Source organism: Eucyclogobius newberryi, unplaced genomic scaffold (assembly GCF_026437365.1).
Source record: "Eucyclogobius newberryi isolate DKJ021-1_F unplaced genomic scaffold, fEucNew1.0.hap1 SCAF_116, whole genome shotgun sequence".
NCBI classification, from domain to species: Eukaryota; Metazoa; Chordata; class Actinopteri; order Gobiiformes; family Gobiidae; genus Eucyclogobius; species Eucyclogobius newberryi.
In genome coordinates, this window is record NW_027315742.1 from 111,093 (window position 1) to 125,256 (window position 14,164).

Here is a 14,164-nt window from a genome sequence, read left to right on the forward strand (position 1 = left end):
GTCCCGTTTTGTTCCTGTTTTGTCCCTATTTTGATCTTATTTCGCCTACTATTATAATAACTTGGGTTTGACTTTCTAGGTCAGCTGATTTAGAAGCTATTGAAAAGAATCCTTGTTTTTTGACGAAAAATATTCCTTAAAAATCAACAAAGGGTTAAATTGAAAAAGTAAAAGGTGTGCGTGATACCTGGAGACCACAACTACTATAATCACTTAGCGTTTAGTATCTAGGTTTGCTAACTTAGGAGCTTTAGTAGAAAAAGCTTCAGTTGTAGTCATCTGGACTCAGTTTGAAAAAATAGACGTTTTGACTCTCATCCAAGAGTCATTGTCAATAAAAGAATTTAGATCGAGAACTCCGATATTAATACTGTTCTGTGGTAAGACCCGCCCATTGGGAGGAGCCTTCCTGAAGTAGAAAGAGTTGTTTGTTTCAACAGAAACTCCCCCCTTGTATCTACAGAGCCTATTCAGAATTTTAATGGGCTATTAGAATCCTCTTTGTCTTTGTGAGACCCTGGCTCAACCACCCTGAGGACCTGATTAGCATCTAAATTCCTTGGTCCTCTACCTTTCCAGGGGTTCAGTATTCCATTATAAATAACAGGAAGATTAAACCTTAGCCCTCCATTTCTGTTTAAAGAAGGTCTTTCTTTTTTAACAAAAATAGCTTCCTTAACTCCTCTTTCAAACCATCTTTTCTCCCTGCTTAAAACCTTCACCTCACCGTCTTCAAACGAGTGATTAGAGGCTTCAAGATGGAGATGCACGGCGCTCTGAGGTCCTGAACTAGTATTTCTTCTGTGCTGATAGAGCCTCTTATGTAGAGGCTGTTTTGTCTCACCTATGTACCGTTCTTTACAGCTTTCTTCACTGCATTGGATCGAATAAACTACATTGCTCTGTTTTTGAGTCGGCAATTTGTCCTTTGGGTGAACCAGTTTTTGTCTTAAAGTGTTTCCTGGTTTAAAATAAACAGGGACTTCGTGTTGTCTAAAAATTCTCTGCAGTTTTTCCGACAGGCCAGACACATAAGGGATAGAAACACCCTTCCTTCTCTGTTCAGTTTCCCTTTTGTCCTGCTTCTTGGTTCTCTTCACTCTGTTGAGAGCCCAAGCGGGGTAACCACAGGCTGAGAGGGCATTACGGACATGTTTTTCCTCTTTCTTCTTGCCCTCTGAGCTGGTGGGCACACCTTGAGCTCTGTGTTGTAAGGTTCTGATCACACCCAGCTTGTGCTGTAGTGGGTGGTTGGAACCAAAGAGCAGATACTGGTCCGTGTGTGTAGGTTTCCTATATACTTCTATTTGGAGTTTTCCGTCCTCTCCTCTGATCGTGGAACAATCAAGAAAGGCCAAGCGATTCTCCTTAGCGTCTTCTCTTGTAAACCTGATATGTGGGACCACAGCATTGATGTGATCAGAGAAGGTTTCCAGCTCTTGTTTCTTAATTGTTACAAAAGTATCATCGACATAGCGGAGCCACAGTTTTGGAGCTATGCCTGAGAATGAGGACAGTGCCTTCTTCTCAAAGTGCTCCATGTACAGGTTGGCCACTATGGGAGAGACGGGCGAGCCCATGGCACAGCCATGAATCTGTCTGTAAAATTGTCCCCGGAATTGAAAGTAAGTGGTGTTCAGACAGATGTCCAACAGTTTGCATATGTGTTCAGGTGTCAGTTTGGTCCTTTCCTGTAGGGTGGCGTCTTCCTGCAGTCTGATCCTCACTGCTGCTACTGCATCAGAGGTCGGGATGCAGGTGAACAGGGACACAACATCATATGAAACCATGAGGTCATCTGGGTCCAGTTGGAGATGTTTCACTTTATCCACAAAGTTGTGCGTGTTTTCCACATGATGTTCCGAATTCCCCACAAGCGGAGCCAATATAGTTGTTAAATGCTTGGCCACATTGTAAGTGATGGAATCTGTGCTGCACACTATGGGTCTGAGTGGAACATCCTTTTTGTGTATTTTTGGAAGGCCATAAATGCAAGGCATGGCTTCACCAGGATACAGTCTGTAATACAGAGGCCGGTCTATCACTTCCTCTTTTTCCAGCCTTTGTAAACAGTCTATCACTTTCTTCTTGTAGCCACTGGTCGGATCTCTTTTCAAGCGCTCGTATGTGGTCGTGTCCTCGAGGAGGGTGTGGACTTTGGCTTCGTAATCAGCTGCGTTGAGAATCACAGTGCAGCGCCCCCTGTCTGCTGGGAGGATGTTGATGCTATGATCTTTTTCCAGTGCTGAAAGTGCTTTCCTCTCTTCAGCTGTGATATTTGAAGGCGGTGGTTTGGCACTCTTCAGGGTCGCTGTGACACGTAACCTCAGGTCTGTAGCCTCCGATTCAGTCATTTTGTTGTTCCTAATTGCTGTTTCAGTGGCTGTGATGTAGTCCTCTGTAGGGATGTGTTTAGAGGTGACAGAAAAGTTGAGACCTTTAGAGAGCACCTCCTTTTCTGCCTGTGTCAGAACACGATCTGATAGGTTCTTAATCCAATTGTTTTTGCTGGTCGCTAATTTGTCTGTCTCAGTCCTAATGTCTAGCTCGACCTCACCTGCATTCTTTTTGTTCAAAAGAATGTTGAACTTCTTGATTTGGCGTTCTTTGCTCTTCCTGTGCTGTGCTTCTTGTGCTGTCTGTGTAAACTCCAGCACTCTTTTGAAAGCTTCTTCAGGGAGAATGCTGGTTAATTTCTCCTGTAAAGTTCCTGTTCTGTCTTTCAATTTATCAATTCTGACGTTGTTTTCCTGGATCCTTTCACTGAGCATCTGCATAAGGCTCCTTCTCCAAATCTTCTCTGCTCTGTGTCCTCTGACCGGTGATTTGATCTGCAGGCTCTTCGGGATCATGTTGTTCTGTCTGCATCTAAGATTGAACCTCAAGTGATTCCTGTTGTCTGCTAGTTTCCTGGCTACAGATTCGAGTTCCCGAACTAAATCCAAGGTTTTAGGCCCAAAATTCTTGGAAATATGTCGGTGTAATCCCTCATTCGTCCAGGCGTGTTCCATAGTAGAAAAAGCTTCAATATCGGAGTTCTCGATCTAAATTCTTTTATTGACAATGACTCTTGGATGAGAGTCGAAACGTCTATTTTTTCAAACTGAGTCCAGATGACTACAACTGAAGCTTTTTCTACTATGGAACACGCCTGGACGAATGAGGGATTACACCGACAACTTAGGAGCTATTGAAAAGAATTCTTGTTTTTTGACGAAAAATATTCCTTAAAAATCTACAAAGGGTTAATTTGAAAAAGTAAAAGGTGTGCGTGATACCTGGAGACCACAACTACTATTCACTTAGCGTTTACTATCTAGGTTTGCCAACTTAGGAGCTATTGAAAAGAATCCTTGTTTTTTGACGAAAAATATTCCTTAAAAATCTATAAAGGGTTAATTTGAAAAAGTAAAAGGTGTGCGTGATACCTGGAGACCACAACTACTATAATAACTTGGGTTTCACTTTCTAGGTCAGCTGACTTAGGAGCTATTGAAAAGAATCCTTGATTTTTGACGGAAAAAAAATCTTTAAAAATCTATAAAGGGTTAATTTGAAAAAGTAAAAGGTGTGCGTGATACCTGGAGACTCAAACTATTATAATCACTTAGCGTTTACTATCTAGGCTAGCTGACTTAGGAGCTATTGATAAGAATCCTTGATTTTTGACAAAAAATATTCTTTAAAAATCTACAAAGGGTTAATTTTTCAGCCCAAAAGGACTATTGCATCTAATATTAGCAACTTGGATTCATGCTCAATATTGTTTTTTTTTTTAAATATAAATACGTTTGATATTTTTTAAGACAACACATTTTTAAACAAACGGTACTTTAGAGTTGGTCCCTAACTGGCGCACCAAGCGGCACTTCAGCGCGCAGCTCCCCGCGTCGAGCTACTGCAGGCGGGGCACACTCAGAGGAAGCTCCCGCTCTAGTTGCGGAGGCGAATGTCCAACGTCCAACGTGAAACTAACTTCACCGCGGTCATTATAGCAGGTTATATTTGAATTATTGGTTGTTTTTTATAGCACATAATACAAACATCACTTTATTTCCTTCTTTCTCTAGTTTTCCTTGATCTGTGCTTAACCTTTTGTCTCTTAGAACATTTAGTAAGAGAAATAATTAGTTATTTATTTGCAGAAGCACGAGCCATCGTGACGTGTTGTTGCATCTTTGTGTAGCTAAACTTTAGCTTACGTTAGCTCGTGTTAGCTCGTGTTAACTTGTGTTAACTTGTGTTAACTGTGTAATCGTTGTTTTACACTTCATATGGAACGATGTGTGAAACGTGAGGAATGACATACAAACAACTTACGTGTCTCGTCTCGTCACGTGTTCTTCTGTTTGTGTTTAGTTTCCGTCACGTGTTCTCCCGAGGCTCGTTCATGAGGGTCACGTGCGCGCTCGGTGCGCGTACACCGTTCACCGGAAGGTTAAAAATGTATTTTTTAAGTATTTTAGAAACAGTTGAAGAGTGAAATTCCTTCTATTTTATTTTTAGACAAAAAACAATTTCGCATGTTTGGTAATTTTAGAGGCCGAACTCTTGAAATGGTCCGACCAAAAGGCTGCATTCTGCGAAGTGGCCACTACTCAATTTGGAGCCAGAGGCAGAGGGGGCGTGGCCTATCCAGATATTATAATACATCCATGGCCTCTGCACACGTCTGTATCTTTGACCACGCCTCCTCCTTATGGGTGGAGCTTTGTATCTTTAACGACACGCCCAGTCTCGTCTGCCCCGCCCTAGATTTATTTTTCACTAAACTAACTGTTCTAGGCAAAACTCCACCAAAGCTTTAGTGTTAAAACTGGCTCTTGGTCAGTGGGTCAGTGGGTCAGTGGGTCAGTGGGTCAGTGGGTCGGGCTCAAGATGATCCTCCACAGCTCCTGATGTTATTCAGTGGTCACTCTGAACACAGCGGTCACTCTCAGTGGTCACTCTGAACACAGCGGTCACTCTGAACACAGCGGTCACTCTCAGTGGTCACTCTGAACACAGTGGTCACTCTGAACACAGCGGTCACTCTGAACACAGCGGTCACTCTCAGTGGTCACTCTGAACACAGTGGTCACTCTGAACACAGCGGTCACTCTGAACACAGCGGTCACTCTCAGTGGTCACTCTGAACACAGTGGTCACTCTGAACACAGCGGTCACTCTGAACACAGCGGTCACTCTGAACACAGTGGTCACTCTGAACACAGTGGTCACTCTGAACACAGCGGTCACTCTGAACACAGTGGTCACTCTGAACACAGCGGTCACTCTCAGTGGTCACTCTGAACACAGTGGTCACTCTGAACACAGCGGTCACTCTCAGTGGTCACTCTGAACACAGCGGTCACTCTCAGTGGTCACTCTGAACACAGCGGTCACTCTCAGTGGTCACTCATTGTGTCCTTTGCGTGTGATTCCAGGTGAATGAACTTGTGGACAAAGCGTCAGATCCTCTCGTAAGTTTGAGACGTTGACCTTTAATGACCTTTACCTTTGGTCTTGTTTTGACACATGACGTCATTTGCATTTCTTTGTTTCAGATTTTGGAATCGTGTCCGGACATTAAATGGCACTTTATTGGACATCTGCAGAAGAACAATGTCAACAAACTCTTAGGTGAGTAAACTCCATCAAAGCTTCAGCTCCTTCCATGTTGTGAGCACAGATTTGACCCGAGGATTCTGAAGCAAACAATGGAGGGGACCGAGCACAGCCCTGTCTCACTCCTGTGTCTGTTTCAGGCGTTCCGAACCTGTTCCTGGTGGAGACGGTCGACTCAGTGAAGCTCGCCGACAAAGTCAACAGTTCATGGGAGAGAATCCGAGGAGGGAACGCCCGAAAGCTCCAGATCATGGTCCAGATCAACACCAGCGGAGAACAGAGTGAGTAAAGAACCCTCCGGAACATGTTCCACCAGCGGAGAACAGAGTGAGTAAAGAACCCTCCGGAACATGTTCCACCAGCGGAGAACAGAGTGAGTAAAGAACCCTCCGGAACATGTTCCACCAGCGGAGAACAGAGTGAGTAAAGAACCCTCCGGAACATGTTCCACCAGCGGAGAACAGAGTGAGTAAAGAACCCTCCGGAACATGTTCCACCAGCGGAGAACAGAGTGAGTAAAGAACCCTCCGGAACATGTTCCACCAGCGGAGAACAGAGTGAGTAAAGAACCCTCCGGAACATGTTCCACCAGCGGAGAACAGAGTGAGTAAAGAACCCTCCGGAACATGTTCCACCAGCGGAGAACAGAGTGAGTAAAGAACCCTCCGGAACATGTTCCACCAGCGGAGAACAGAGTGAGTAAAGAACCCTCCGGAACATGTTCCACCAGCGGAGAACAGAGTGAGTAAAGAACCCTCCGGAACATGTTCCACCAGCGGAGAACAGAGTGAGTAAAGAACCCTCAGCTTCTCGTGTTGAAGCTGCAGTGGCACCGATCGGCCTCCAGGAGTCAGGCTAGAGCAGGGGTGCACAAAGTGTGGCCCGCGGGCCAAACCCGGCCCTAATTTGGCCCAAGTGAGTGTCACTCATGTTCTGACAAACTTTATACTAACTATATATCAACTATATAAATACTAATAACGATATGAACCATATAAATACTAAAACTGTATGAATATATGTATATAAATACACTAATACGTATAGTATGATGAGAGGTTTGAGCCTCACGTGTGTTTGTTTCAGGTAAACATGGACTTCCTCCTGAGGAAACGGTTCTCGCGGTCAAGCACATCTCGTCTCGCTGCAGCGCGCTTCACTTCACCGGCCTCATGACCATCGGTCGCTACGGCTACGACCTGGACCTGGGACCAAACCCCGACTTCGAGGTAAGACACAGGAGCTGGAGCTGGACCTGAGCAGGATGGGAGGGCATCTGAGTGTGCGTGTGCTTCCAGATGCTGCTGAGTCGTCGGCAGGAGCTGTGTGAGAGTCTGAAGCTTCCTGTGGACCAGGTGGAGCTCAGCATGGGCATGTCCACCGACTTCGAGCACGCAGTGAGTCCAGCTCCATGAACCACTTCTGACCGCCGCGTCCAGTGTCCGAGTTCTGACCGCCGCGTCCAGTGTCCGAGTTCTGACCGCCGCGTCCAGTGTCCGAGTTCTGACCGCCGCGTCCAGTGTCCGAGTTCTGACCACCGCGTCCAGTGCGGCGGTCAGAACATGGTGCTGCTGTTTTCGTTGTTCTCCTGGTGGAGTTTCAATATAAACTGGACGCTGCAGCGTGAACTCACTTTTCTGTGTACTCTGTGTACTGTGTGTACTCTGTGTACTGTGTGTACTCTGTGTACTGTGTGTACTCTGTGTACTCTGTGTACTGTGTGTACTCTGTGTACTGTGTGTACTCTGTACTCTGTGTACTCTGTGTACTGTGTACTCTGTGTACTGTGTGTACTCTGTGTACTCTGTGTACTCTGTGTACTGTGTGTACTCTGTACTCTGTGTACTGTGTGTACTCTGTGTACTGTGTGTACTGTGTGTACTCTGTGTACTGTGTGTACTGTGTGTACTCTGTGTACTGTGTGTACTGTGTGTACTCTGTGTACTGTGTGTACTGTGTGTACTCTGTGTACTGTGTGTACTCTGTGTACTCTGTGTACTCTGTACACTGTGTGTACTCTGTGTACTCTGTACACTGTGTGTACTCTGTGTACTCTGTACACTGTGTGTACTCTGTGGACTCTGTGTACTCTGTACACTGTGTGTACTCTGTGTACTCTGTACACTGTGTGTACTCTGTGGACTCTGTGTACTGTGTGTACTCTGTACACTGTGTGTACTCTGTGTACTCTGTGTACTCTGTACACTGTGTGTACTCTGTGTACTCTGTACACTGTGTGTACTCTGTGGACTCTGTGTACTGACATGTATTACTCTTTCCTCAGATTGAAGTCGGCTCCACAAACGTTCGCGTCGGGAGCGTCATCTTTGGAAACAGAGATTATCCGAACAGCGCGGCGAACACGCCCACGCCCAGCCCGGAGAAAACCTCCAACGTTCTGTGTGAAGAAGCAGCTCAGAAGATGAGACAGCACCTGACCGTGTCTGACCACTGACCCGGCCACTGACCCGGCCACTGACCCGGCCACTGACCCGGCCACTGACCCGGCCACTGACCCGGCCACTGACCCGGCCACTGACCCGGCCACTGACCCTGTATATAAACACAAACTAAACATAACTTGACTGAAGCCACTGGGCGGAGCCTGCAGGAGGGGGCGGAGCCTGCAGGAGGTTCAGTGAGGTCACGATTTACATTTTTATGTTATCGTTTTGAAAAGAATTGATACAATTGTCATTTTTCTCATTTATTTAAACAATCTGATCGTCTAACAACAACAACAACAACAACAACAACAACAACAACAACACATTTTAATATGAATAATTCACATTTGAATTCATGAGTTTGTGTTTTCAGGCAAACGACCTTTGCCCTTCTGAAGATTATATTTACATTTCAAAGCCACGAATAATCGCTTTTCACGACATTATGAACGTTTTTATGTCAGTCATAGAATCTTAACTCGTTCTTTTCACTAAATAAACTCATGACGTCTCTGACCCGTCCAGCTCGTTTCACCTCTTCTGACCCGTCCAGCTCGTTTCACCTCTTCTGACCCGTCCAGCTCGTTTCACCTCTTCTGACCCGTCCAGCTCGTTTCACCTCTTCTGACCCGCAACTAAAGCTTTTCTTTACGGCTGAAATCTTCCACCTTAAATTTGTCTAGATTTACCTAAAGCCAACGAGTGACTTGACTTAACGAGTGACTTTTCTAGTTTAAGGTCAAACCACCTGAAGACTCTGGACTTTGAGCAGAAAAGCAGGAAGTGCTCTGTTGTGTTCCGTCGCCGTGGAGACGCTGCGTTTTGTAGATGGTGTAAAAGAAACGTCCTGGTGTCAAATGTTGGGAGTCGGCTGGATTTGAACCAGAGCTCTGTTTTTGTTGTACAGCAGTAAAAGAGCCTGAAAGGCTCCGTTACGATGGTCCATCAGACTTTGTGATAGGGCGGGAGGGCATCCGACTCACGCACTCGTCTGATTTAACGTAATGTGTGAGTTTTATACGTGGGCGTGGCTCGGGCTGCACAATATGGGACATGAAACGTGTAGATTTATCGATAGGGCGATATTTGAATATATTTCATGTTCATGTCTTTGTTTTAGTCGAAATAAAAACTTTACAAAACCCGAGGCTGATTTAGACTGAAAAGATCCCCCACGTTTTTAAATTAAAACTGCACATTTGAGTCAGACATTTGTGTTATTGCGATATCGATAAAGTACTTTGTTGTGCAGCTCCGAAGTGGAAGATGTGACAATATTTCTCATCTTTGATCGAGAGGAGACCGCGACTTTGAGCGAGAGGAGACCGCGACTTTGATCGAGAGGAGACCGCGACTTTGATCGAGAGGAGACCGCGACTTTGAGCGAGAGGAGACCGCGACTGATCTAGAGGAGACCGCGACTTTGAGCGAGAGGAGACCGCGACTGATCTAGAGGAGACCGCGACTTTGATCGAGAGGAGACCGCGACTTTGATCGAGAGGAGACCGCGACTTTGATCGAGAGGAGACCGCGACTTTGAGCGAGAGGAGACCGCGACTGATCTAGAGGAGACCGCGACTTTGAGCGAGAGGAGACCGCGACTTTGATCGAGAGGAGACCGCGACTTTGATCGAGAGGAGACCGCGACTTTGATCGAGAGGAGACCGCGACTTTGAGCGAGAGGAGACCGCGACTGATCTAGAGGAGACCGCGACTTTGATCGAGAGGAGACCGCGACTTTGATCGAGAGGAGACCGCGACTTTGATCGAGAGGAGACCGCGACTTTGATCGAGAGGAGACCGCGACTTTGATCGAGAGGAGACCGCGACTTTGATCGAGAGGAGACCGCGACTTTGATCGAGAGGAGACCGCGACTTTGATCGAGAGGAGACCGCGACTTTGATCGAGAGGAGACCGCGACTTTGATCGAGAGGAGACCGCGACTTTGATCGAGAGGAGACCGCGACTTTGAGCGAGAGGAGACCGCGACTTTGATCGAGAGGAGACCGCGACTTTGAGCGAGAGGAGACCGCGACTTTGAGCGAGAGGAGACCGCGACTGATCTAGAGGAGACCGCGACTTTGATCGAGAGGAGACCGCGACTTTGAGCGAGAGGAGACCGCGACTTTGAGCGAGAGGAGACCGCGACTTTGATCGAGAGGAGACCGCGACTTTGATCGAGAGGAGACCGCGACTTTGAGCGAGAGGAGACCGCGACTTTGAGCGAGAGGAGACCGCGACTTTGATCGAGAGGAGACCGCGACTTTGATCGAGAGGAGACCGCGACTTTGAGCGAGAGGAGACCGCGACTGATCTAGAGGAGACCGCGACTTTGATCGAGAGGAGACCGCGACTTTGATCGAGAGGAGACCGCGACTTTGATCGAGAGGAGACCGCGACTTTGAGCGAGAGGAGACCGCGACTTTGAGCGAGAGGAGACCGCGACTTTGATCGAGAGGAGACCGCGACTTTGAGCGAGAGGAGACCGCAACTTTGAGCGAGAGGAGACCGCGACTGATCTAGAGGAGACCGCGACTTTGATCGAGAGGAGACCGCGACTTTGAGCGAGAGGAGACCGCGACTTTGATCGAGAGGAGACCGCGACTTTGATCGAGAGGAGACCGCGACTTTGATCGAGAGGAGACCGCGACTTTGAGCGAGAGGAGACCGCGACTTTGATCGAGAGGAGACCGCGACTTCAGTTTAACAGCTGCAGGGTTCATGTTTGTCCCTCTGCTGGACGAATGAGGCGTTACACTTACAAACACCAGACTTTTCCGACACTGAAAACACGACTCAAGGTTCTGTTTGTGTGTTTCGAACGCTGTGTTCTGATTGGCCGACAGCGTCTTAAAGTCTGAATAAACGTCACGTCTTCCACTTCCGTCACAAACAAATCCCTTTAGTGTTTCTTTTGTAAAGTCTTGTGGTCAAATCTCTATTCTTGATATGAAAAGGAGCCGTGCAGTGGAAGTGTCCGGTGTTCAGTGGTTCTGTCCGCGGTGTTGAGCTTATGCAAAGATGGACACGATCGTCCAGAACTCAACACCGTCTCAACTCGTGTCAAAATAAAAGATTTTAAGGTCTTTGACGGCTCGTTCTTTTCTTTGTCTTTGATGTTCAGGACGTGTTCAGGACGTGTTCAGGACGTGTTCAGGACGTGTTCAGGACATGTTCAGGTGTTCAGGACGTGTTCAGGACATGTTCAGATGTTCAGGACATGTTCAGATGTTCAGGACGTGTTCAGATGTTCAGGACATGTTCAGATGTTCAGGACATGTTCAGATGTTCAGGACGTGTTCAGATGTTCAGGACATGTTCAGATGTTCAGGACATGTTCAGATGTTCAGGACGTGTTCAGATGTTCAGGACGTGTTCAGATGTTCAGGACGTGTTCAGATGTTCAGGACATGTTAAGATGTTCAGGACATGTTCAGATGTTCAGGACGTGTTCAGATGTTCAGGACATGTTCAGATGTTCAGGACGTGTTCAGATGTTCTGGACATGTTCAGATGTTCAGGACGTGTTCAGATGTTCAGGACGTGTTCAGATGTTCAGGTTCAGTTTCACAATATAAAAAATACAAGTTCTAGAAGGATCTGGAGCTTCAGAACCTTCTTCTCCTCCAGTCGCAGGAGCAGCAGTCTGAGCAGGGACTCCCAGACTTACCCCTCCCCAGACACTTCCTCCAGCTCCTCCTCCTCCCGAAGCGTTCCCAGGCCAGAGACAGTCCCTCCAGCGTGTCCTGGGTCTTCCTGGTGGGACACGCCCGAAACTCCTCCCCAGGGAGGAGCCCAGGAGGAGCAGGGGCTCTACTCCGAGCTCGTGTGACTGAGCTCCTCCCCCTATCTCTAAGGGAGCGCCCCGCCCCCGGCGGAGGAAACTCATTTCAACTGCTTTTATCGTGATCTTGTCCTTTGGGTCATTAAAGCTCATGACCATAGGTGAGGTCAGAACGTGAGTGACCAGTAAATCCAGAGCTTTGTCTTTGGACTCAGTCCAACTGTCAATCACACGCTCCATCCTTCACTCACTCGTGAACAAGACCCCGAGATATTTGAAGGACCCCCCACCCACCTGGAGAGAACAAGGACCCCCCACCCACCTGCAGAGAACAAGGACCCCCCACCCACCTGGAGAGAACAATGACCCCCCACCCACCTGGAGAGAACAATGACCCCCCACCCACCTGGAGAGAACAATGACCCCCCACCCACCTGGAGAGAACAAGGACCCCCCACCCACCTGGAGAGAACAAGGACCCCCCACCCACCTGGAGAGAACAATGACCCCCCACCCACCTGGAGAGAACAATGACCCCCCACCCACCTGGAGAGAACAATGACCCCCCACCCACCTGGAGAGAACAAGGACCCCCCACCCACCTGGAGAGAACAATGACCCCCCACCCACCTGGAGAGAACAATGACCCCCCACCCACCTGGAGAGAACAATGACCCCCCACCCACCTGGAGAGAACAATGACCCCCCACCCACCTGCAGAGAACAAGGACCCTCCACCCACCTGGAGAGAACAAGGACCCTCCACCCACCTGGAGAGAACAATGACCCCCCACCCACCTGGAGAGAACAATGACCCCCCACCCACCTGGAGAGAACAAGGACCCCCCACCCACCTGGAGAGAACAATGACCCCCACCCACCTGGAGAGAACAAGGACCCTCCACCCACCTGGAGAGAACAAGGACCCTCCACCCACCTGGAGAGAACAAGGACCCTCCACCCACCTGGAGAGAACAATGACCCCCACCCACCTGGAGAGAACAAGGACCCTCTGCCCATTTGGAGTGGTAAAAGTACTTTCACTTTGTCTGTATTGTGCCTATCGTCCAATCAGAACGCAGATGGTACGACTCGATGTGAGTCAGTTCAAACGAGGCTAAACACAGTAGCTGAGTGTAGGACTGAGGTGAGCGTTAAAAACACAGAGGAGATGCTGGAACAGAGCGTTTTGAGTTTATTTGGTCAAATTTCATCCTTTTCTGACCAAAGTGAGAAACAGAACGAAGACTTTTTTCAGGAATGATGTTTTTATTGGTCCTAAAACGACTTCATGAAACAAAAGAAGTTGAAATGATGAGAAAGTGACAAATGCATCAAAGTGTGAAATATGAGTTCATGACGCGGCGTTAACCAGCTTCACAATCAGAATAAATATAAATATCGAGGACGTTCAGTGTTCGACAAAAAACAGGGAATTTAACACTTTTCAGAGCTCGACCTTTGACCCGGCTCCGCCCATTTTTCACCCTGAAACGGCCCAAATGTGAGACGTTTTGGCCTCAGTGTCTGAAATGAGGCCAAAACAGATCTGACCCGTTCCAGAGCGAGACCGCCTCCACGACCTTCACGACCTCCACCACCTCCACCACCTTCACGACCTCCACGACCTTCACGACCTCCACCACCTCCACGACCTCCACCACCTCAACGACCACCACCTCCACGACCTTCACGACCTCCACCACCTCCACGACCTTCACGACCTCCACGACCTTCACGACCTCCACGACCTCCACCACCTCAACGACCACCACCTCCACGACCTTCACGACCTCCACGACCTTCACGACCTCCACCACCTCCACGACCTCCACCACCTCAACGACCACCACCTCCACGACCTCCACCACCTCCACGACCTTCACGACCTCCACCACCTCCACGACCTTCACGACCTCCACCACCTCCACGACCACCACCTCAACGACCACCACCTCCACGACCTTCACGACCTCCACCACCTCCACGACCTTCACGACCTCCACCACCTCCACGACCTCCACCACCTCAACGACCACCACCTCCACGACCTTCACGACCTCCACCACCTCCACGACCTTCACGACCTCCACCACCTCCACGACCTTCACGACCTCCACCACCTCAACGACCACCACCTCCACGACCTTCACGACCTCCACCACCTCAACGACCACCACCTCCACGACCTTCACGACCTCCACCACCTCAACGACCACCACCTCCACGACCTTCACGACCTCCACCACCTCAACGACCACCACCTCCACGACCTTCACGACCTCCACCACCTCAACGACCACCACCTCCACGACCTTCACGACC

General features: G+C 48.5%; 1 protein-coding gene across 1 annotated transcript in view; it reads left to right on the top strand.

Annotated features, from left to right (window-relative positions):
- Positions 1-8,624, top strand: part of LOC140355580 (pyridoxal phosphate homeostasis protein-like) — a 28,592-nt gene extending 19,968 nt beyond the window's left edge. The window contains exons 3-8 of the mRNA XM_072440220.1: positions 5,427-5,462; positions 5,547-5,622; positions 5,748-5,888; positions 6,694-6,836; positions 6,906-7,004; positions 7,892-8,624. Of these exons, the coding sequence (XP_072296321.1) occupies positions 5,427-5,462; positions 5,547-5,622; positions 5,748-5,888; positions 6,694-6,836; positions 6,906-7,004; positions 7,892-8,062 (666 nt within the window). The 3' untranslated portion in view covers positions 8,063-8,624. The remainder of the gene's footprint in view (positions 1-5,426; positions 5,463-5,546; positions 5,623-5,747; positions 5,889-6,693; positions 6,837-6,905; positions 7,005-7,891) is intronic.
- The last annotated feature ends 5,540 nt before the right edge of the window (positions 8,625-14,164 follow it).